Source organism: Rhamphochromis sp. 'chilingali', assembly GCF_963969265.1.
Source record: "Rhamphochromis sp. 'chilingali' genome assembly, chromosome: 17".
NCBI classification, from domain to species: domain Eukaryota; kingdom Metazoa; phylum Chordata; class Actinopteri; order Cichliformes; family Cichlidae; genus Rhamphochromis; species Rhamphochromis sp. 'chilingali'.
This window is the reverse complement of record NC_137944.1, coordinates 19,750,749-19,773,170: the sequence shown is the minus strand read 5'-3', so window position 1 is coordinate 19,773,170 and position 22,422 is coordinate 19,750,749. Positions and strand designations below refer to the sequence as shown.

General features: G+C 42.4%; 1 protein-coding gene across 2 annotated transcripts in view; it reads left to right on the top strand.

The window, feature by feature from the left end:
• Positions 1-22,422, top strand: part of znf704 (zinc finger protein 704) — a 71,458-nt gene that overhangs the window by 31,941 nt on the left and 17,095 nt on the right. For both annotated transcript variants that reach the window (XM_080862935.1, XM_080862934.1), the window contains exons 3-4: positions 18,939-19,042; positions 20,121-20,398. In XM_080862935.1, coding sequence (XP_080719061.1) covers positions 18,939-19,042; positions 20,121-20,398 — 382 coding nt within the window. The remainder of the gene's footprint in view (positions 1-18,938; positions 19,043-20,120; positions 20,399-22,422) is intronic.

Genomic DNA, 22,422 nt, shown 5'->3' with positions numbered 1-22,422 from the left:
TGTGTGTGTGTGTGTGTGTGTGTGTGTGTGTGTGTGTGTGTGTGTGTGTGTGTGTGTATTTGCTAAGATTGCTTATCCCATGTCCCACCTCTTTACCTTTCTTTCTTCCTTCATCTTTTACATCCCTTGTTATCTTTGTATTGTTAGAAATATTACAATCTTTTGTTTTTTGAATAAGAGGGTTTCTCTTTATAATTTTTGATTTTTTGTCAAAGGTTTATGCTTTCTTATTTTTCCCTAATTGTTCTTTTGGAAATGGGAAATGTGTTTATTCTATAATACAGGTTAAAGTAGAGACAGATCGATAAAGTAGTGACTTTTAACTAAGGATCACCTGCCACTGTCTGAAACCCCTTGATATCAGGATGCTCCATGTGGTTGGTTTTTAGCTGAAAATCTGTAGACAGGAAAAGATGAAACACTGTACAATGATACCTCACAGTCTCCTCGCGCTTCACATGGTTGGTAATCCTGATAATGTTTGTGTGCAGTCGGCTGACAACGGATTGTCATGGTTTCTGGGTGCAAAAGTTCAACTTGCAAACACATTCAGATCACAGCTTTCCAGAGTTGCTGATGTGTGTTTTGTGTATTCTTCTTGTTTTGCCTAAAAAAGAGGAGACAGAGTGCTTTTGTTGTTCTTGTTATTCAGCCGCGTGTTTGTCAGGGTGCTTATTTGATTCAAGTGTAGATTCAGCTCTGAAGAAAGCACACAGAGATGCACTGATAGCATTGTCACGAGGGAGCAGTTCAGTACGTCAAGATTTAAGTCGATACCCCCCCCCCCCCCCCCCCCCAGAAAAAAGCCAATAAATGCAAAAAAACAGTAGTTCATGAATCTTAACTGAACAATTCATGCCTGCAGATTCTACAGTATAAAAAGCATAACTGTACATTTACATCCATAGGTCCACCCGCTCATCTGCTCGCTAGCACAGTTATCTAATCAGCCAGTCATATGGCAGCAACTCAGTGTATCTGAGGCATGTGGACTTGGTCAAGACAACCTGCTGAATTTCAAACCAGGGGTCCCCAATCCCAGTCCACGAGGGCTGGTGTCCCTGCAGGTTTTAGATCTCACCCTGGGTCAACACACCTGAATCACATGATTAGTTCATTACCAGGCTTCTGGAGAACTTCAAGACAATTGAGACGGTAATTTATCCATTTAAATCAGCTGGGATGGATCAAGGACACATCTAAAACCTGCAGGGACACCGGCCCTCGTGGACTGGGACTGGGGACCCCTGGTCAAAACAATCGCTGGATCCCCCACTGGTGTGCGACATTCATTAACACGCTGACCAAAACAATAAATTAGAGCAGACAGGACAAAAATGATCTAATCCTTTGTTAGAATGCAGAAACAACAGTTCTTAGAGAGCCATCAGTAATCATGAGTAATCATGCCGTTTGTTGCATACGCTCACTGGCCACTTTGTTAGTTACCCCTGTTGAACTGCTCATTAAGACAAATATTTAATCAGCAAATCACATGGCAGCAATTAAGTGCGGTTAAGTATGTAGACACGATTAAGGCAACATACTAAAGTTCAAATTGATGATAGTGATTAAGTGGCTTTGAACGTGAAATGATCGTTAGTGCCAGACAGGCTGCTCTGTGTATTTCAGGAACTGCTGACCCACTGGGATTTTCCCATATCTCTAACTCTATATCCAGTGATCACCAGTTGTCTGGACGAAAATGCAGTGTTGATGTCACAAGAGAATGACCAGACTGCTTTGAGCTGAGAGGAAGTCAAATAACCATCAGTGACTGCCAAGGTATGCAGAAGAGCATCTCTGGATGCATAAAGACTAAAGCAGATGATCTACGGCAGAAGAAGACCACCCTGGGTGACACTCCTGTTAGCAAGCATAGGCTTATATTTATCTGTTGCTACATTTTTACCACCACTGGTGGTCATTTACCAGTTCAGACTGGTGGTGGTGGTGTAAGGGCGTGGGGGGATTTTTTTTGGCACACTTTTCCTTAGTACCAAATCAACAGTGTTTAAATCCCACAGCCTACCTGAGTATTTTTGCTGACTGTGTCCATCCCTTCATGACCACAGTGTACCCATCTGCTTCCAGCATAATAACACACCGTGTCACAAAGCTCGAATCATTTCAAGCTGGTTTCTCGAAAACGACAATGAGTTCACTGTAGTCAAATGGCCTCCACAATCACCAGATTTTAGTCCAGTAGAGTATGTTTGGGTTGTGGTGGAACACGAGATTCCCATCATGGATGTACAGCTGACAAGTCTGTGCAACTGTGTGATGCTCTCGTGTCAATATGAAGTAGGGCTGCCACAAACGATTATTTTGATAGTCGACTAGTCACCGATTATTTTTGTGATTAGTCGACTAATCAGATCATCATCCACTGGACGTAAAACTACAGCTTATATAACTATCATTAGCTTGCAGCTTTAAGCTTTTAAGGTGCTAACTAAAAATAAAGACAAGATGATAGTTTATTCAATTTTAATGAAATTTGCAGATTGTTTCGGTAAAGTTTAATAAACTCCTTGCTATCTAAAATATAACAGGACACCGGGGTATATTCTCCAGCATCTCACACTTCTGATAATCAGCTGTCTGCTTGACGTTTATTCAGCTGTGTAAAAACTATAACTTTAATCTCAGCCAAACCGATTTACTCAGGAACAAATAAAATACTAAAAAAAAAAAAAAAAAAAAAGCCAAACAACAACATTTTTAATTTATCTAAGTGACTCATATATATTTAACCTGAGTCGCGAAAGACGGCGGTGGGTTTGAAAACAATTTGCCGGGAGTCCGGTGTTCTCACGGCGCTAGTGACCTAGCCCCCGGCTAGCTATCGAGCTAGTGGGTAACAGACGTCTCCGAAAACTGAGCCGATATTTGAGGTTTACACAGCTACATTCTCGCCTGAAAATATGTTAAACGTTTATTTTGTGACCCAGAAAGAATAATAAGAGTAATATTAAAACTAACTAGCTACCGCCATTGTTGGAAACTAAGCTGGGCCGCGCTATGAATTCTGGGACACAGCTACTTCTTCTTCTTCGGGGTTTAACGGCAGCTGGAATCCTTGTACATGCAGTGCTGCCATCTTCTGTTTCAGTCCGTTATTACACTCTTAAATCCTGCTATTATTCCTGCGTCTTTTGCGATCTTACAAAGCTTCAAACGACACGTCGACTATTAAATCAGTCGTCGACGATTTTGATAGTCGACGTAATCGTGACTAGTCGACAAATCGTGGCAGCCCTAATATGAAGCAAGGTATCCGATGACTGCTCCTAGCACCTTGTTGAATTTGTGCAACAAAGAGTTAAAGCAGTCGGAAGGCAAAAGGTGTTCCAACTTGATACTAGTGAAGTGTGCATAATAAAGAAGCTGGTGAGTGTATATTATTCACTTTCATGGAACATCTTCATAAGTGGCTGGGATATAAAAAGCTTCTCAGTTAGGTTTAGGGAAAAAAAAATACCATGCTTTGGTAAAAATTCAACTGTTACCACTTCTTTTCTGTTTTCATGGTTGCCATGGTGAGACATCCTTGCTTATTCTGGACAAAATGCACGCTGCAGGCACAATTAGACTTGCTATTTCGATATATTACTGAGAAAGTCTCACTGACTGTCATAAAAAAGTGAGCTCTCATGTCCATAAACGTGAACACACGGATCACTTTTTTGTGACTATTTCATGTTATACTGTGATGCCGGGTTAATGCAGCAGCTTAGAAACTCTTATTTATTAGCCATTAAGTGTCTTTTTACTTCCAGTCAAACAAAACAGCTGCTACCATAATATTAGATAATAGAAACCTTTTGTTAGTGATGAAGGTGTGCATGCGCTGTATTGTGTATGTGTGTGTATAGGCTTCACTCAGAGGCTGGTACATATCCTATATGCTAGGATCTAAATAGAATCGCCATTGCAAATTGTAAATCTAGGGCGCACTCCTGAAGTGTGTGTGCGTGCCAGTCAAAAGGCATATTAAAAGTCAAAAGGGCAGCAGGGAGAGCGGATGATCACTTGCACTCATTTCAGTTGCTCACGGATTAACCGTCTCTGTGGATATGAAATATGAACGAATCAGAGCTTATATACATCAAACTGACACATGCATACACACATACACACTCATATACCATATACCACACATATACAGGGATAAGAAAGGCGCATTTCTTGACCCTGCAGCACTTTCATTCTATAAACACAGGCACACACTACCTCAAAAGAGAAAAAAAACATTCTTTCGTGCACTTAACCACCCCTGACTCGCCTTTGTCACTACATATTTACATTCGAGTTCAAACCTAATCCTGTCTCACAAAAACAGTCTGCCGGTGGGTCATAAACAAAGCTGTTCTGGATGGCTGCTGTTCCTGGAGTTCCTCATTTTAATAGAAAAGCGAGAGGAGAAGGAAAGCGATAAGGAATACTGACAAATTTTCTGGAGCTTGGCTAATTTTTCAAGCAGGCACTCAATTTACTCAACACAAGCTGCTGCTTATCACTAGTTTGCGCCGATACTGCGTGTCTCCACTTTTTTCCAAGACCTAAAGCAACATTTAAACTTTTTATTATCGTTTCTAATGGTGATGTCTCTGATTTTCCCGACTTGTTGGCTGTTGCAGGCAGCAGTTATAATGTTTTTCTTATTTAAGCTCGGTTGTAAGAGTCTGGTGATTTCCGAGAAAAGGAGACTTGCCTCTTTAACGGTAATACATAAAAATCATGAAAGACAGCTGCTGCTTAACATTTGCGGCCGTCATGCCAGAAATTGATCTGACACTGAGGAGGGTTTTTTTTTTTGGGGGGGGGGGATTATGAGTCAACAATGACGAGTAGCATATGAATGTCTTTCGGATATTTTAATAAGCAGGTTTTCAGCTTCACTGACTCTGTGAGTGGCTGTGAGTGATCTGCAGCTCAAAGACTGTTTGGTCCAGATGATGTTAAAATCATTATAATTTCAGCTGTCAGAATGAAAATTGAAGCTTGAGGGCTTCTTAAGCCACATTTATCTGCTCGTTTGTCAAGCAAACTCATATATCTAAGTGCAAATAATTGTTTTAACCCTGTCCGCACACGCGCGCACACACACACACACACACACACACACACACACACACACACACACACACACACACACACACACACACACACACACACACACACACACACACACACGTGTGTGCCTGTTTACATCTGTGATCTAATTTCTTCTCGTCTTTGTGTGCACACTCTCTGTCCCAGCGGTGTAGTGTGTAGTAAGAGGCCGTGTTTTCTGTGATACTAAAGATCAGCTGTACTCCAACAAAGACTGAGATCGAGCCACAGAAGAGCTGGCATTGTGTACCTGTAACGAAGTGCACTCTGAGGGGATACTGCCCGAGAAAGAGGCCGAATCGCCACGTGAAAACATGCCACATCTGCTCTCGGTACATTAGAGGCAGAGAAGGACAAAGGCGTGCAACTTCCTCTGTTGATCTGCAAATAGTTACACTGTACAGTTGTGACTGGCTGGGTGCACATGGAAGCAACACACACAGACACACACAGGGCTTTGGCTACTTGCCCAGCTAATGCCACGCCCTGTTTTTCACTTAGGGGAGAGCTGTAGCTATGAGAAAAGTGTCTCTGAGTGCTGCTTTTGTTGTTTAAAACCTAGCAAACGGTGCGTGTCCGTCTCCATCTGCACAGATTGTCATGTGTAAGCATGCCCGCTTTGCTTTGTGTGTTTGACTTTGCGTGTTTGGAGGACAGAGAGAGAGAGAGGCTGACAACTAAAACATGCTAATGTGTAATCAACTAATTAGCTGCCACCGAAAGCCAATGATTAGACGCTTTGTGGCTCTCAGCAATATTATCGTTGAGTCTTAATGGTTTCATCATCTTCACTAATCTATACGTGACCAGCCCTCTACATCCAGTGAGCCATTCTCTGCACTGTTTACTTTAGATTGTGTGCAGGATTTTCTGGGCTTAAGGAGATGATGGTGTTGGCGTGGTCGGGCAGATTTTTTTTTTTTTTTTGACACTGTAATTTTTATTGATAGTTTTGTCACAGTTTAAACATAGACATGTTTTGCATTACAGGAGAAATAACCATGCAAGCACACAGTCAAAACAAAACAGAACTAAAGCGAACAAAAGGTGTGGGTGCCAATTCTAATCAACTACCGTATGCATGCCTGCCTTTGCTCAGCAGCATACATACTCCAGCTTATATATGTACTTTTATACAGGCATGCATCAATAGATATACAGAGTCATAGACCTTAAATGTTTTGTTCGTTCATTAATTTTCCTTGGTGCCATACAATGTCCACTTCTCCCACTTAGCAACGAAAATATCTTCCTTTAATCTGAGAATGTAAGTCATTTTTTCCATTGCATAGATTTCTCCAACAATATTTAACCAGTCTTTTGATGAAGGCGGATCCAGTTTGTACCAGTTTCTTGTTATAGCTTTCTTTGCAGCTATCAATAGGATTTTTGTCAAATACAAGTCGTCGTACAGAACATACTCTCTAATATTCCCAAGATATACAGTTTTAAAATTGTGTGGTAATTGGTAGCCCAAGATATTGCCTATTACAAGACTCACGTTCTTCCAAAAATTATGCAGTTTCAGGCACTCCCAAAACACGTGCGTATGATGTGCTTCCACGTTACCACATCTTCTCCAGCATGGCAAACTGTCTTGAGTCTGTTTACTTTTGATTTTTGGTGTAATAAAGAATCGAGTAAGGTGTTTCCACCCAAATTCTCTCCAGCATCTTGAGTTAGTCGTTGTGTTCTGGGTTTCACACATATCTAACCATTCCTCAGTTGAGATATCAGTTTTTATTTCCTGCTCCCATTTCTTTTTTTATGTATTCAGTTGATGTTGCCGTGTTCTCTCTTAGATTTTTATATAGTACAGAAATCTCCTTGAATTGGAGGCCCCTGTATGATTTAATTATACAATTCAGGATGCCATAAGACGTACGCGAACTTCGTATTTCCTTTGAAAAGTAGTCTCTGAGTTGCAGGTACCGGTAAAAATCGGTTTTCTCTAGACTATACCGATCTTTTAAATCTTGGAAACTCATCAAATGGCCATCTTTCATTACTGTACAAATCGCTGTTATTCCTTTTTGTTCCCACTTCCTGAATCCTGGGTCGTGAGCACTTAGTATATCACCAACAACATAGGCAGCCCAGTTTAACATCTTAACCTCCCTTTCCAACTTACTTTGTTTAACTAGGCCAAACCATATCTCTAGAGTGTGGGATGTTATAGGATCAAGGAAATGCTGTAAGGTTTTCTTAAGTTGCTCATTTCCAAGAAAAGTCTGGACTGGGACATCCCGTACTTTTATTTCAATATCTTTCCATTTAGCATTAAAGTTCTGATCACACCACTTTATCGCCGGTCTGGTTTGGGCCGCATGATAGTAATCTTTTAGATTAGGGAGTCCCACACCACCTTGCTTCCTAGATAGTTGTAATGTTGTGTATTTTATTCTAGGCCTTTTACCATTCCATACAAATCTAGAGATGAGCCTATCCCAGTCCTTGAATTTTTCCACTGGGATCTTAACTGGCAGAGATTGGAAAAGGTACAATAACCGTGGGAGGACACTCATTTTTATTGTTGTGATTCTTGCACTAAAGTCTAGTGTAAGAGTTGACCATCGGTTTAGATCGTGTTTAATCTGAGTGGTCAGCCTATCATAATTTGTTTTAAAAAGGTCACTCAATTGTTTAGTCACGGTTACACCCAAGTATTTCATTTGTTTTGCAGTCCAGTTCAGTCTAAACTTATTTTTAACCTCTTCAGATGGCAAATAGTTGAAAGCCAGTATCTGAGTTTCGGTCACATTAATTTTGTACCCCGAATGTTCAGCAAAGATATTAATTACATTAAACATTGGAATTAAAGTTTGGTTTGGATTTTCTAGGTAGAGTATGATATCATCTGCAAATAAGCTGATGATGTGGTCTTCCCCTTTAATACTTATTCCTCTCACCTCCTCAATTTGTCGGATGGCCTGTGCCAGGGGTTCAATATATAGAGTGAAGAGAAGAGGTGAGAGGCAACAACCCTGACGGGTACCCCTCTCGAGAGAGATTTGCTCCGTTAGGCTGCCATTGATTCTAATTCGAGCTGTAGGAGATTGGTAAATAGATTTGATACACATCACAGCACCGTCATTAAAACCAAACCTTTCAAGCACGGCATATAGGAAGTTCCAATCTACACTGTCGAAAGCCTTCTCTGCATCCAGGCTTACTAGGGCCGCACTGCCCTTTTTTGTTTGTATCGAGTTAACTATTTGGAGGGTCCTTCTTATACTATCTTGAGTTTTACGTCCTGAGATAAAGCCAGTTTGGTCTTCATTAATTAAGTCTGTCATAATTGCTCCATATCGCTTAGCGATTATAGATGTGTATATTTTGTAGTCCACATTAAGAACCGATATGGGTCTGTAGTTGTTACAATATTCGGTGTCTTTTCCCTCTTTAGGGATTACTGAGATAATCGCCTCTCTCCATGAGGGAGGTGTTACACCCTCCGCAAGGGTATGATTGAATGATGATTGAAGCATTGGTATCAACTCCTCCTTAAAGTTCTTGTACCACTCTGAGGGGAACCCATCGGCCCCCGGTGATTTATTAGCTTTCAGACTGGAAATTGCTCTAGATATTTCTTCATGACTGATGGGGGCAGTCAGTTAGCTCTCCGCCGCCGCCCGGCCACTGTCATATGTCCTGGCGCCGCTCTCCCAGTGGATCCTGATTCTGGTCAGAGGCGTCTGGAAGCGAATTCCTCTCTCTTTTAAGGCTTTCTTAATTCCAGCGTATTCCTTCCTCTTTTGAACCACGTCGGCAGCGTAGTCGTGATCAAAGAAAAGCTGCTTATCCTGATGTACAACCTTTTTCTTCCACGCTGCCTTCAGCACCATCTCCTTGGTTGAGAACTGAAGAAAATTAACCACCACCGATCGCGGAGGTTTTTCTGGTCCGGGTTTTGGCACCAGAGCTCTGTGCGCCCGCTGAATATTTAGAGCAGAATCCGGCGGGAGCGAAAGCTCAGCTCTCAACAAGTCCTCCACACACTGCAGCACAGAGTTTCCTTCAGAGCCCTCTTGTAGGCCAAAAATGCGAATGTTGTTCCGTCGGCTACGGCCTTCCAAGTCAGCCAGTTTCGTCTGAATATACCGTTGTTGCTGAAGCGACTGGATTAGAGCGTCTTTTGCGGCCAAATTCCACCTTTCCATCTCTTCCAGTCTTTTCTCAGCTTCTTCGAGTCTGGTCTCATGGCTAGCTAGCTCGTTCGCAGTTTCTGCCAGCTTTGTATTAATGTCTTTCTTGAAGCTGTCGAATTCGACCTTCATTTCTTGTGTGATGTCTTTCTTAAACGTGGCAAACTCGGTTTTAAACTCTGCTTTAAGTGAGTGAATTTCCTTAATGATGTCCTGGAAGTCTGCGTGAGGGTGGCTAGCTACATCTCCTTCCATCTGCTCGCCTTGCACGCTGTTCTCGGACATGTCTGCGTTGCCCCCTCTTACCAGCTCCACTTGTTTCACAAAATCCTTAATGTTTCCTTGTCTTTTTGACCTTCTTCCACCTTCCATGGCATTTATTACACGGTTTAGCGGTGGAAATATTCGAATTCTGGTTCTCTTTCGAGTTTTGACCGGGAGCTGCAGGTTTATGCTGCCATCTTCCTTACGTCCCCCTAGTGGTCCCCGGTCGGGCAGATTTTTCAGGCTCTCGTTCAACATATTTGATTTTTCACAAACCAGAAACACTTTGCTCTGCCTCTCGGGGTTTGATTGATATTAATCATGTAAAGCACTTTCTCGAACACGGTCCCGTCTCCTTGTTTGATCTTTGAAGCTTTGAAAGTCAGCAGTCACTCATAATTATGTCTTGGCCTCACTTCATTAGGGGCAGTGAATTCGAGAGGCTTCGCAGCACGAGAATTTTCTCAGGGTCTGATTTTTTTTTTTATTTTTTGACTTTCCAAATCAGAAGAAGAAGAAGTCGTCTCGTTCCGTCTTTGTGTGTTTTACCCCTTAACGTGAACTCCCCGTTTTATGATTAAAAAGGAACGACTGTCGGCTCTCATTACACAGATATATGAGAGGTAAGGTGTTGCTGCAGTGTTGGGGTTGCACTTTTGAGGCTGCTGTGCTTTCAATTAGTGTGTAGTTTGTCAAATTCGATTCAGGCCAGTGCCATTCAAAAAAGAAAAAAAAACAGCTGTGAAGTTTTAACTCGATCTTAAGCTTCATTTATAAAAATAGGAGACGGATTAGAACTCTGTATTTACTACAGTTATTTCGTTTATCAACCAGAGAACCGCGATGTTGTGTCAGAAATGCCACGTCCATGCGAGATTACAACAATCATGACTAAGCGTGGCATTGTTATTCGTTTGCGTGTAGTCTCATGGGTTCAGTCAAGGTCTCTCCTCTCCAAATCTAGAAAGAAGGCAGCTTGTAATTTAACACCATCTGCTTTTTCCATTTTTCCATTGTGATGTTTCCACACTAAATGTGGGCATCTTGACATTTCTAAGAAGAGGGCCCCAAGGATCTGGACTGAAGTTCACCATGAAACCCGCGTTACAGTGAATCAGATGGAGGTTTGGCACTTCAGCTCTGAGGACTGAAGCAGAGTCTGCGTGAAAGGAAGGATGCCCACGGCTCCTATTTCAAGAAGCTGGCTGCGAGGCCAGTGCATATGTTGTTATGGCTAGAAAGATGACTAGGTCCTTTGATTATATGGCTTGTTTATGTGTGTGTTTGTGTCGCTCCCAAAACAGATGTGCAGCTCAGAAACATTATTGTAAATGAAATAAACTAATGTGGCAATGCTTTAATGGGATTAATCAGTTGGTGTACTGTGAAATATCAGCAAACTGTGCAACAGCTCATAATTCTTGACTGGTTGTTGGCCGAGTTGAGGTCGTCACATGCCTCAGTTTATCCGACAGGCAGACCAAAACTCAGACATGCTCAGATTACAGTGATATATAAACAGATGCCGTCCGCTTCCGTGATTAAATTGGATCTTTTTCTTTGATAATAGCGTTTAAATGATTAAAAGATTGTCAAAATCCATCCACCACCTGTGGCTCCTCTGGGGGGATGTCGAGGGGTTACCAGGGCACCTGAGAGACATAATCTCTGAGACATCCCTGAAATGCCTCATTCTAAACTACACAAACCACCTCGACTGGTTCCTTTCGATTCGGAAGAGTAGCCAAAATACCATTTAGAAAAAGCTCATTTCTGCCAGTTGAATCTGCGATCGCATTCTTTGAGCCACTGCCTAATCCTCCAGGGTGTAGGTGAGGGCAGAAATGTAGACTGACCGCTTTAACAACTTTATCTTGATGCACAGCGTCCGCATCGCTTCAGACCATCTGTTGATCTCAAACTGGCTTTAGAGACATTGATCAGAATTTTTTCTTTTTTTAAAGAAGAAGATATGAATCCACACATCATTAGACAAGCTACAGCTGCCACTGATGGATATTTTCACTGTGAAAAAATGTGATTGTTTTCTTCATCAGTCGTTTAATCTATTAAGTCGGAAAATGTAAAACGAAATAATTAAAATTTGTATTTGAACTAATCACATTAATCTCTAAATTGCAAGTGAATAAGTTCCAAATACTTGTGATTATGTGATGGAATAAAGTATTAAATCAATAAAGAAGCAGAATCAGCTTTAATAACGTTTACCTCAGATGTATTTGCAGTAGTAAACGGGCAGCCATGTATCAAAAACATTCAAATTACAGATTAAAGATAAATACTTGCTTTACTTTACACACTTTCAACTTCAGCCATTTTAATATATCGTTTCACAGGTTCTGCTGCATTTGCAGTGTTTACTTTAGATGTGCCGCATGCCTGGTTTACAGTTGCAGTAAGTCACCTGTTTTACTGACTGAAGACAAAATACTCCAGTCGAATTGTGAAGCGCAAATAAAGTGCAACGCTTTCTGCTCACAACACGAAGCCAAGTTGGCCGGCCGTTGCTGGTCTACATGGACACTGACCTGAATAGATGGTGAGAGCAACTCTAATGTTTTTAAAGGTAAAGAAGTGGATTATTATACACGTCACGATGTCAAGCTGATGGTGAATTCACTGCTGAAGTCCCAACTAAAGACATAAAGTCTTGGAAACAACATATCAGCTCTTGTTGTCCGCGGGCTTCAGACGAGAGTTTCTGGGTGTCGCAAAGTATGCGCAAAACGGTTAAAGGCGAGCATTTCACATGAGCTACTGCAAACAGGTGGCTGTGCACTGAAATGACTGTGAAACTTGAAAGCAGCATTTAGGTCAAGGCTTGCAATTAAAGCTAAGTCGTGCCAGCATCCAAAAATGCATAAACCTAACTGCCAGTATACCTCATGCTCCAAGTCTATAAATAAGCAAACGGACAACACTAAAGGGAGATTATTTATTTTGGACACGCTCTCTATGTGCTGTTGAATTCCTTTTGCAGCCATAAAAACTGATGCTGCTTACGAGCCACGTTTGACTTTGCAAAGAGGTAAACACTGTCTCGCAGCTGTTGGCAGGATGTGTACTAGCCCCACAGACACAATTATGCCCACCTTGTGAATAGCCCGGGCCCAAGTGTGCTTCAGGAAATTGAATAGGCGATGCTCTGCTTTAGTCTGACCCCGCTGCGTCTCAGCTTTTATGGAAATACAGTGTTTTTTTGTTTTGTTTTGTTTATGCGTGTTTACCAACAAAGAACCGCTATCAGAAACATCTCTGAGCGATGCACACAAGCATGTCAAAGAAATTCCTGAGCGTCTCCCTTCATACACACCTGCCAATCAAAAGCTGTGTCCTTCATACATGTTAGCTCCGTGTCATTCGCAGATGCCTTTTGGCAGTTTGTGTGTGTTGGAGAGCGGGGAGAAAATCAGATAAGCAGATAACAGAGGAGGAGCTCTCTGATTTATAAGAGTGCATTGAAGAGGAAATAGTCTTCATAGTCCAGTGCTTGTTATAAAGGAGGAGACCACCACACGCCACGTGGCATCAAAGAAGAGGATCCAAAGCGAACGCGTGCATAAAACACACACACACTTTTAACTTCGCTCCCACTGTGATCCACGGCAAAAGAAAGTCAGAGAAGCTCAAAGTGCAGGAGTGAAAAGTGAGAGAGACAGAGTCCAGCAGGGGCGAAGGGAAGGCGAGGAGACGGAAGAGTGTAGGAGTCGGGGGGGCGGCGAGTGTGCTTGGCAGCGCTGGCCTGTGTTTCAGGGGAATTCCTGTAACCCACCACACCTTTCAGCTGCCTTCATTAAAAATGACTGATAGTTTTGGGGTGATATATAAAGTAAAGCTACCAGGCATTTGTGCATGTTTGTGTATATGGGTGTGTGTGTGTGTGTGTGTGTGTGTGTGTGTGTGTGTGTGTGTGTGTGTGTGTGTGTGTGTGTGTGTGTGTGTGTGTGTGTGTGTGTGTGTGTGTGTGTGTGTGTGTGTGTGTGTGTGTGTGTGTGTGTGTGCACAGACTGACCTTGGCCCAGTTAGTTTGAAGGCATTTGGGAGGAAAAGAAAAAGGGAGTGTGGAGAAAGAGAAAACAAAGATTAGAGATTTTAAAGAGTCTGTGTCTCTGACGGGATCTTGTTATTCACTCTGACCAGAGGTTTTTTTTCTCATTAACTGTAAAAAGGAGGATTGTTGAATTGAGTGTGCGTGGTCAAATTCTGGGATAACGAGTGATCAGGAGCGTTTGAGCTTTTATTTGGTATATTTGGCGTATGAACTCCCTGTAACTATCCAGTGGAATAAAGGGAAAGTCTGTTGGACTCACATGGCGGCGTTTACCTTAAATACTGAGATAAAACAGCAAACTTAACCCGTTCGTAAGATGTTTATATATTTTCCACCTTCCACGTATTTTCTTTCATTTAAAATTTAAAAAATGTGATGAAAAACAAAGACAGGCCTCCATTTCTTTGTCTTCCATCTACCTGTCAAACCACGGTGGCCACGGTAACATGAGCCCCCTGTTATTGTCTCCCCCCCCCCCCCCCCCCCCCCCCCCCCCTTCTCCTCCTGCCCGGTGTTTTGTTTGAAACCAAACCCTCCACGTCCCCCCTCTATGGTGGCGACCTGACTTTACACATGAAAAAAAAGAAGAAGAACGTGACCCCGCTTCCTGTCTCATTTGTTCTCATGGAGGCCCTTTGTTTTGTTGTATTCACTGCCTTAAAAAGAGTAGGCACATCTGGCTGTGGAAGTACAAGTTTCACCACTTGTTACACACACACACACACACACACACACACACACACACACACACACACACACACACACACACACTGGCAAACCGCCACATCTTCATCCAAGCTCATCACAGTCCCCTGAAGAGGGAGCTGTTGTTTTATTTGTGCCTCCATTTCCACAGAGGGTTAACACAGTCTTATCCCTACTTCTAATTTTAACTTCTTTAGTTTCTAATCTGTCATTTCCAACATATGTTCATGATTTTCCCTGCAGTCGGGCAGTGATCTGCAGGTCTTTGTGAGACGGCGAATAGCCCGAATCAACTTCTTTTCTGTTTTTGCTTTATGTTCTCTTCAGCCCATTAACCAGTCTAAGCTCATCTAATAATATAAGGTGAATAATTAAAAGAAAAAAGATAGGATAAAACCTTGCCTTAGGTCTGTGTGGGAGTGGGCACATATGGGGAAAATTCTGCCCTCAAGCCTTTCCGTCAGAGTCGCTCTCGCTGACTTGTTCGGTGTTGAAAGAATATGAAATTCTTCTTAACCTAACCAAGCTGTTAGGTGTGTAAACTGCATCAAAACACAACAAAAACTAAAGCGAGTCTTCAGATTGTGGACTGTGTGTATTTTGAGACCGGCCTGATCCTCCTGTTGGTTTGGCGTTGCACCTTATTGGTCTGCAGCTTGAAGACTCCAGCTCCAGTGAGAGCGCAGAAAGGTGCATATTTCACTTGCTTTATTGTATTGTCCTTACAGATTTTCCAATATGTGATTGCACACAGTCTGTTTGACATTTTACATTTTTAAAAACATTGTTAGTATTTTAAAAACATACAGACCAAAATAATTAGATTTTATAATTTAGAAAGTTACAGCAGCTTATTTATTTATGTTTATAAAAATTTATACACAGCCACAGTTGTGTTATCTTTTGTGCTGTCTTTCTATTTTTAATGAAAACTTTATTTTCTTTAGCACTACCGCATGCATTTAAATTTAGAGCTGAGGGCAGGAAGGGGTAAGAAAAACAAAAAGCAGCATGCAGGTTTATAATTACTCTGCTGCCTTTAAAATAAAGTGTGATACTGTAAGTGTCTTTATAATCTCATGGGTCTGTTGTCAGTGGACAGTGATGTACACTCTTATTTAGTTTCTAAAATAAATACCAGCCAAAATCACTTAAATCACTTTTCCTCCTCATCCTGATGCTCTGGTTGAACTTCAGCAGATCTCATTGGCATCAGTATGTTGAGTTGCTGTCATGTGATTGGCTGATTGGGTTTGTGTATTGAGTGTATGTAAATGTGAAATCATCTTGTGGGAGGGTTGTCCATGAACAGTGACATATTTGCATTTTTAGAGTAAAAGAGCTCGGGGGCAGCTGTAAAGTGAAGAGAGGTAATTCGATTTGGTAACGCTGCTTGAACAGAAGCATCGGTTAAAGCGTCCGCGGCCTTTGTTCAGGTCATTTTAAAAAAACAAAACAAAAAAAAACCCTTATCAGTCTCTAAAGGTTTAGCAGCATTAACAGCATCTATAGTGTAAACTCATTTTCCATTTATGAATAGCCAGCAGCAAGATAAAATTACATGGATCCATTTCATGTAATCTGCATTAGTAAACAAGCCCTTTACCTCCTCTCTAGTTTTCTGTTGATGAAGCTATACATCCAAGATAATGTTCCCTTTAGGAAGCTCCAGGGATCGGATATGAGAAGATGTTTTATTACAAATAAAGTGAAGTAAGAATATTAAAGCGCACAGAGACGCACACAAACATGCCAGGGTATAAAGTTCATTTCTCAGAATTCACTTACCGATCCATTAACCATCCCACCCTGTCTCCTGTGTCACATGTATCATGTGTTTTAACGGGCCTCTCTCTAACACACACACACACGCGTGCATGCATGCTCTCCCCGTGTGTTTAATTACAGCCATAATAAGCACTTGGATGGAAACTAAGTTTGATAAGGCCACTAATGACAAATGCGATTTGGGAAATTCCCTTTTCCCGCTCTCTCAGCTTCGTCCTCGTCATCTCATCCATCACATCTTAATTATGAGTCTTCCTAATGTGTTTTCCTGGGATTTACTCTTTCATATTTCAAGATTGACAAAGCGCCCAGCAATTACTGTCTGTCGTTGTTACCGTGGATATAATATCTACAGTCACATGATGGCCTCCCAAGGTGACCAGGAAGTGGGTTTTTCTAATGGTGATGTTGGGTGGCTGGTTGGGGGAGATGGGGGGGGTCAGGGGTAAAAGTGGCATTTGTGCGTGCAGCTCCTTTTCTTGATTTATGTGGAGGCTGTAATGACATCATATTCAACAGCCGAAAGGGTAATAAATTAGATATCAGCTAATGGAGGCTGAGGCTCTTCCTTTGTTAGCGCGCTCCTGTTCTCTGCTCACATCGCTCTTTTCTTTTCCCCTGTGAAGTAAATACGCTTTTAATTACTTTCACATAAATTTTAAAGTGTCGTTTATTCACAGCGAAACTACTGACAAGAAGATGCTGGCATTAAAGAGCCTCTCTACAACGTAAACCTGTCGTTGCATTTATATTTAACTTCTTTTCTTCTTTTTCCAATGAAAAGTCACGAAATGTCTTTTAAATAAAGCTTCACCTGTTTTATGTTTGTGAAAACTGCTCCTCAGATCTGATCAGTAAAAGTTTTTTTTTATCAGAATTGTGTACATTCGACCCAGTGCTGGATCCATTTTAGGGAAATGACTGAAGTAGATTGCTAAAGTCCTGGTCACGCCGTCCTAGAGACCACCTGTCACTGGTGAAGTTGCTGCCAGCATGAAATTGGTCATAAGAAGGAATACCACGCTGGAACGAAATCCTCCCCACAATCGCTTCAGTCAGGAGTAGACGGTGTGCAAGAAAGACTGCAAATGCTTGCAAACTAGTCACTGAGCTTCAGTGAACTTTGAAAAGGTGTGACGCAAACCAGAAACTGTGAACACTCACCTTCAAAGTAAAAGCTGCATCTTTTGCTGAGGCATAGCTTTAAAAGTTTTAAGGTGAACGTTCTCCGTTTCCAGTTCGTTTCACACTTTTTTACTAAAGCTCAGAGAGTAAATGGCGAGTCTTTGCCGATCACTTGGTGTCTTCAATGCAAACCCTTGGCGACCGTGTCAATCTGCTAGGGACCAAAGAGCTCACAAGGAACTTTTTGGCGCTCCACCCTCACTGTGACCACTTTCACCTGGTAACAGGGAGCAGCCTCCAGCAAACACTCACCAACCTGTCAGGACATACACGTTTCCCTACCCTGACTGGTCTCTAGGCCAGTGTGGCTGACACATTGCTGATCGATCACACTTCCTCTCTTGTTGCTTCCCAGAGGCCCACTCTGAGTCAGCAAGAATGCTGTTCTGGGCAATGAAACCCGCTTTTAATTAACATTTAGTTACCGTTTCACCTGAGACCGCAGATTTACTTATTACCTTCCAGCAAGCATTCCCGGTAGAGATCATCTTTATGTGTTTGAGTGTTTTCACCGCTGCATGGACGTGACCCTGTCAGTGGCTCATCAGCATGCAGTCATTAAACAGCTGCACTCTTCTTTTAGCAAATAACCAGTCGTCTTTCTCCGTGTATAAACATTTTAGGAGAGCTGTCAATTATCCAAACACTGACCTAAAATTTCTTTCTCCTGTTCCTGCTGCCAAAGCAGCAAAACCGCACCTTGTTCTTCTCTGCAGGCTGGTTCCACTCTGGAAAACTTTTAGCAGATAAAGCTAGACTCACATTTTCTTTCCTCTCTGTATCTACACACAAAACGGATGCATTTAGTAACCTTAAGTTTCAATGTCAGCTGTGTTTATTGGCTTCTTAAACTGAGTCAACTTGAAACCGAGCGTGTGCGCCTCAAAACCCTTCCAAAAATAAACACTGAGAACGACATCTAGCCTTTGACTGTGGTATTCAGCGGTGGGTGTGACAGCAGTGCTTTGTTCTGTCCATTAGAAGAGGCGGTGAATGTTATTACATGTCCCCGCTCTCTCATTTTTCCTTCCTGCCCTGTTGTTTTATGTTTTTTATCAGTAGGATCGTGCACAAAGCAGAATACTGCAACACTGCAGAGACGATCAATATTGAATTTTTTTTTATGTGACTTCCTCGTATTTCTTCATTATTATTATTTTTTTGCATGCATCAGTAATGATGCTGGGTGTTGTTGTTATTGTTGTTGTTGTTGTTTTTTAACAACAGGGGTGAAGTGTGTCATCTCTGCAGCCTGCAACATCCTGTGCAGTAAATCAGTTTCCTAGTTTCTATTTGTATTTTATTCTGTTAGCTGTTTATTTTTCTTAATGGTGTCTGGGTGATTGCATCAGTCAAACAAAAAAACCCAACTTGAATGTAATTAGCAGTTTTTGCTGCAGTCATCGCAGCAGCATGGAAACCTCAACATCTGCTTTCCCTCTAAAAACACCGGGCCGAGCAGCGAAGAAGACAAACACATGCTGAGCTCTCGAGCTTCCTGTAAATGGTAATGTGCCTGTAGTGTGTTTATTGTTATCCGTTTTAAAAAGAAAAAAGTGTAATAGTCTGGACTTATTTGTGAAGAAGAGAGTTATCAGGTCTTTCTCTTTAACTGATTGGAAGCAGCTCAGTAAAGTTTTCTTTTGTTTCTGTTTCCACAGGCGGTCGGAGGAGGAAGTGGATATGGACAAAGTGACGGCCGCTATGGTGCTGACGAGCCTCTCTACCAGCCCGCTGGTGAGGAGCCCACCTGTGAGAGTCAGTGGTAAGCATCATTAGTACTAAATAAACAGCCGTAAATAAATATTTCCTTTTTATGCGTCACTTGGCTATTTTTCTAATAACATAGCAGAAGTTTTATGAAAAGCGAACTAAAACAAGTCGCTGAGCCAATAATTTGTGTTTTTTCCTGTACGCTGTGTTTCATTCCCTCACAGCTGTTATCTTGTGAATGCATGTGGAAGCTTAAGGTTGATAAATTACTGCCACCTGCTGTGCTGTAGGATCATCTCATCAATGAGCTGTGGAAATCCAAAGAAAAGCACAATGAGTCTGGATCTCTGCCACTCGGCAAAGTGGCGGAAGTCCAAAATGCCCCACAACTGCAATCTCGTGAAACCATTTAGGCGGTCTTTGTAACCAGCCTGCTGTCCTTCCAGCCGAGCAGACGCGCAGCCAACCACCGTGCACGTGGTGTCACTGCCGTACGTCATGCACAGATGAACAAACTGGGCTTTAAATGCTAACTGTACACTTTTTATCTAAATGTAGTCATGTAGTTTGAGATCACACAGCGTGCACGGAACACAGAGCACTGCTGATATCTCTCAAATGAACCAGTAGTCTTGTTGTTCTGACCACTCAGAGCCTGTGCTGCTGCTGAGCCACATCCTCTTTTATGTTAAATGTTCTGCCGAAGAAACGAGTGAAGAGAGAAGAGAGAGGCACCCTGCCAGGAAGCAGCTTCACTAAACCAAACTGGGTCTCTGTCTCTCTCACACACACATGTACAATCACTGCAAAGTTTTCCCCTGCTTCACTAAGTGAAATGCCTTTTGTGGCTGATATTCAAAAGAAACTCTTCTTTGATCTTAAAAAAAAGAAGACCTTGGAAGTGTCTCGGTGGAATCACACAACAGGAGAGTAACCTTTATTTTCTTGTGTCATAGTGAAGACTGCTTCTGGGAGGCTCTTTTTTTGTGAAGTGCAAATATAGCTGTCTGAACCTAATTGGATGTCTTGATCTCATCCTTTGTTGTGTTTGTAGCATTTACAGATATAACTAAAGAAGTTTGAGCTTCTGTTAGATAAACTCTCCATCTCCTGTTCCTCTGTGTCTTCAGAGGGTCTGAGTGGATCGTGGAAAGACAACGGCTCGGCCGGACCCTTCACCCCATCGAGCAACAGCTCCTCGGGGGGCTACTGGAGCTGGTCTGCTCCGAGCGATCAGTCCAACCCCTCCACACCATCCCCACCGCTCTCTGCAGACAGCTTCAAGCCCTTCCGTGTACCCAGCCTGGGAGGGGTGGGGCCTGGCCCCGCAGGACCTGAAGACCCCATTCTGGATGAGCAGGACGGGAGCAGCCTGCTCTTTGATGAGCCCATCCCTCGCAAGCGCAAGGTGAATAGAGTTTAACTGGGTAAAAATCCTGTGTGGGTTCTCTGGATACTCCGGCTTCAGTCCAAAGACATGAGTTTAGTGGGGTTTGGTTAATTGGTGATTCTAGATTATCCATGTGAATGTGAGTCTGAATGGTCGTCTGTCTCTCTGTGTTAGCCCTGTGACAGACTGGCGACCTGTCCAGGGTGTACCCTGTCTCTCGCCTTGTGATCTTGATGCGCTTCCCCTGTCTGACACAGATGGTCTTTTTAAGGCACATTTCTTTTAAAGAGAGGGTGGAGGAGGGTGAGGCCACTGAGGTGATCATATTAGCTATATCCTTACTCAATGACAGAGCCAAGAGTAGGACAAAAAAACACATGAAACGGAGTGTTTATAGCAGACTGAGCCGACTCCCTGTGAGGGATTACTTGTACATGCGTTGACCTCGTTATTTGAAATCTTTAAAGCGAGTATCACTGCTGTACAGGGAAAATCATATACACAGAAAACAAGGACGAGCATCAAATGCCCCTTCAAAATGATGAAAACCACTGCACGCTGTGTTTTCCCAACACGATTTTTCGAGTCAGTTGAATTTATGCTAATATCATCTCGATGGTTCTGTAAATTTAGCAGAAAAGAGACGAAGCCAATAAAGATTTGAGCCAAACTCAATGGTTAAACTTAATTTTTGTTAGTGTGTGTTTTTAGACTCAAAATACTGTTGAAGAACTTTAACTGTACAAAAGCAGTTATGCTTCATGGATAACAATCAGCAGCCAAGTTACCTGGTAAACATCTGCCATCAATGCAGCATCAAGAGAAATAAGAATGACTGTCAATCAGGGAGTTATCAGCACTGGATTATTTCTGATACAACCATATTAACATGGTAGCAGTTTTTCATTGTTAAACATCGGCACTGTTAGTAGTTAATCATCACGGGGTTAAGGGAAGGAGATATGATGATATGTTTCCCAGGTGCTTTTGTCCCACTTGTGGCTTCACTTTTATTACCGTGTGGTGCATTAAAAGCTTTTTTTGAAGGAAACAGTCGCACTGATCCTGATAGCAGGCATATCTGGAGGTAAGAATAAAGGTCGTGAACTTGTCTTTGAGATCCCGCCACATGTACATGAGCTGGTTGATTTCTCTTCTGCAATATTAACCTGTGAGGTTACTGATGTAATTTAGTTTCTGACTGATAGGTGGAGAGGGAAATTGGACAGGAAAGGACACAAAGCCTTTTTTGCTCCGGTCTTGAGTTTCGTGTCACGCGTCCTGGCCACACACACACTTTCTTTCACACTAATCATTTCACCTCGTCTCATCACTACGCGCCACTGACAGCTCATCACATCTACACCACGCTGTCACTCGTTATTTTGTCCGACGTATTGCGTCGCTCTCTCTCTCTCTCTGCCTTCATCTCGGGGCTCTCCTCTGCTTATCAGCGCTCCTGTGTGCCAGTTTGCCGACGGTATCATCCATCTCCCCCTCCTTTCATTCTTTCCTCTCCCCTGCTCTCGCCTCTGTTTTCTCCCCTCTCTCTTCCGTTCTCGCTGCTTGAGTGTGTCCTCCCCAGACATTTGTCCTTAATAATTACTTCCTCAGCCTTCACGTGTAGCTCCTCTCAAAAACACAGTAATGATTTGAATTCCCTCAACGGCAAACAGAAAAGATTCTGCTGGCCTAAAAAAAAAAGAAAAGAAAAGGGGGGGGGAAATCGATAGACTCTTTAGTGAGCTCCACGTTGGCGCAGTGTACTCGGATAATTGGGAAGATCACAAAGAAGGGCGTGGAGGGAGGAGAAAGAGAGGGAGAAACGGGAAGAGAGATGAAGGTTGTGGATGAAAAATTAAAGAGTGACTAACAGGAATTACATGAAAAAGGAAGAGAGCGCAGACGGAGGCTTGAACAGCGTCTCCGAAAGCTCCTATAATGTTGGCTTAACAAGTCGCACTCACACAATCTATACGTGCAGATGCCAGGCTTCCTCGTGAACTTATCTACATGCTACTCGCGTGCTCTTGTTTTTCTCC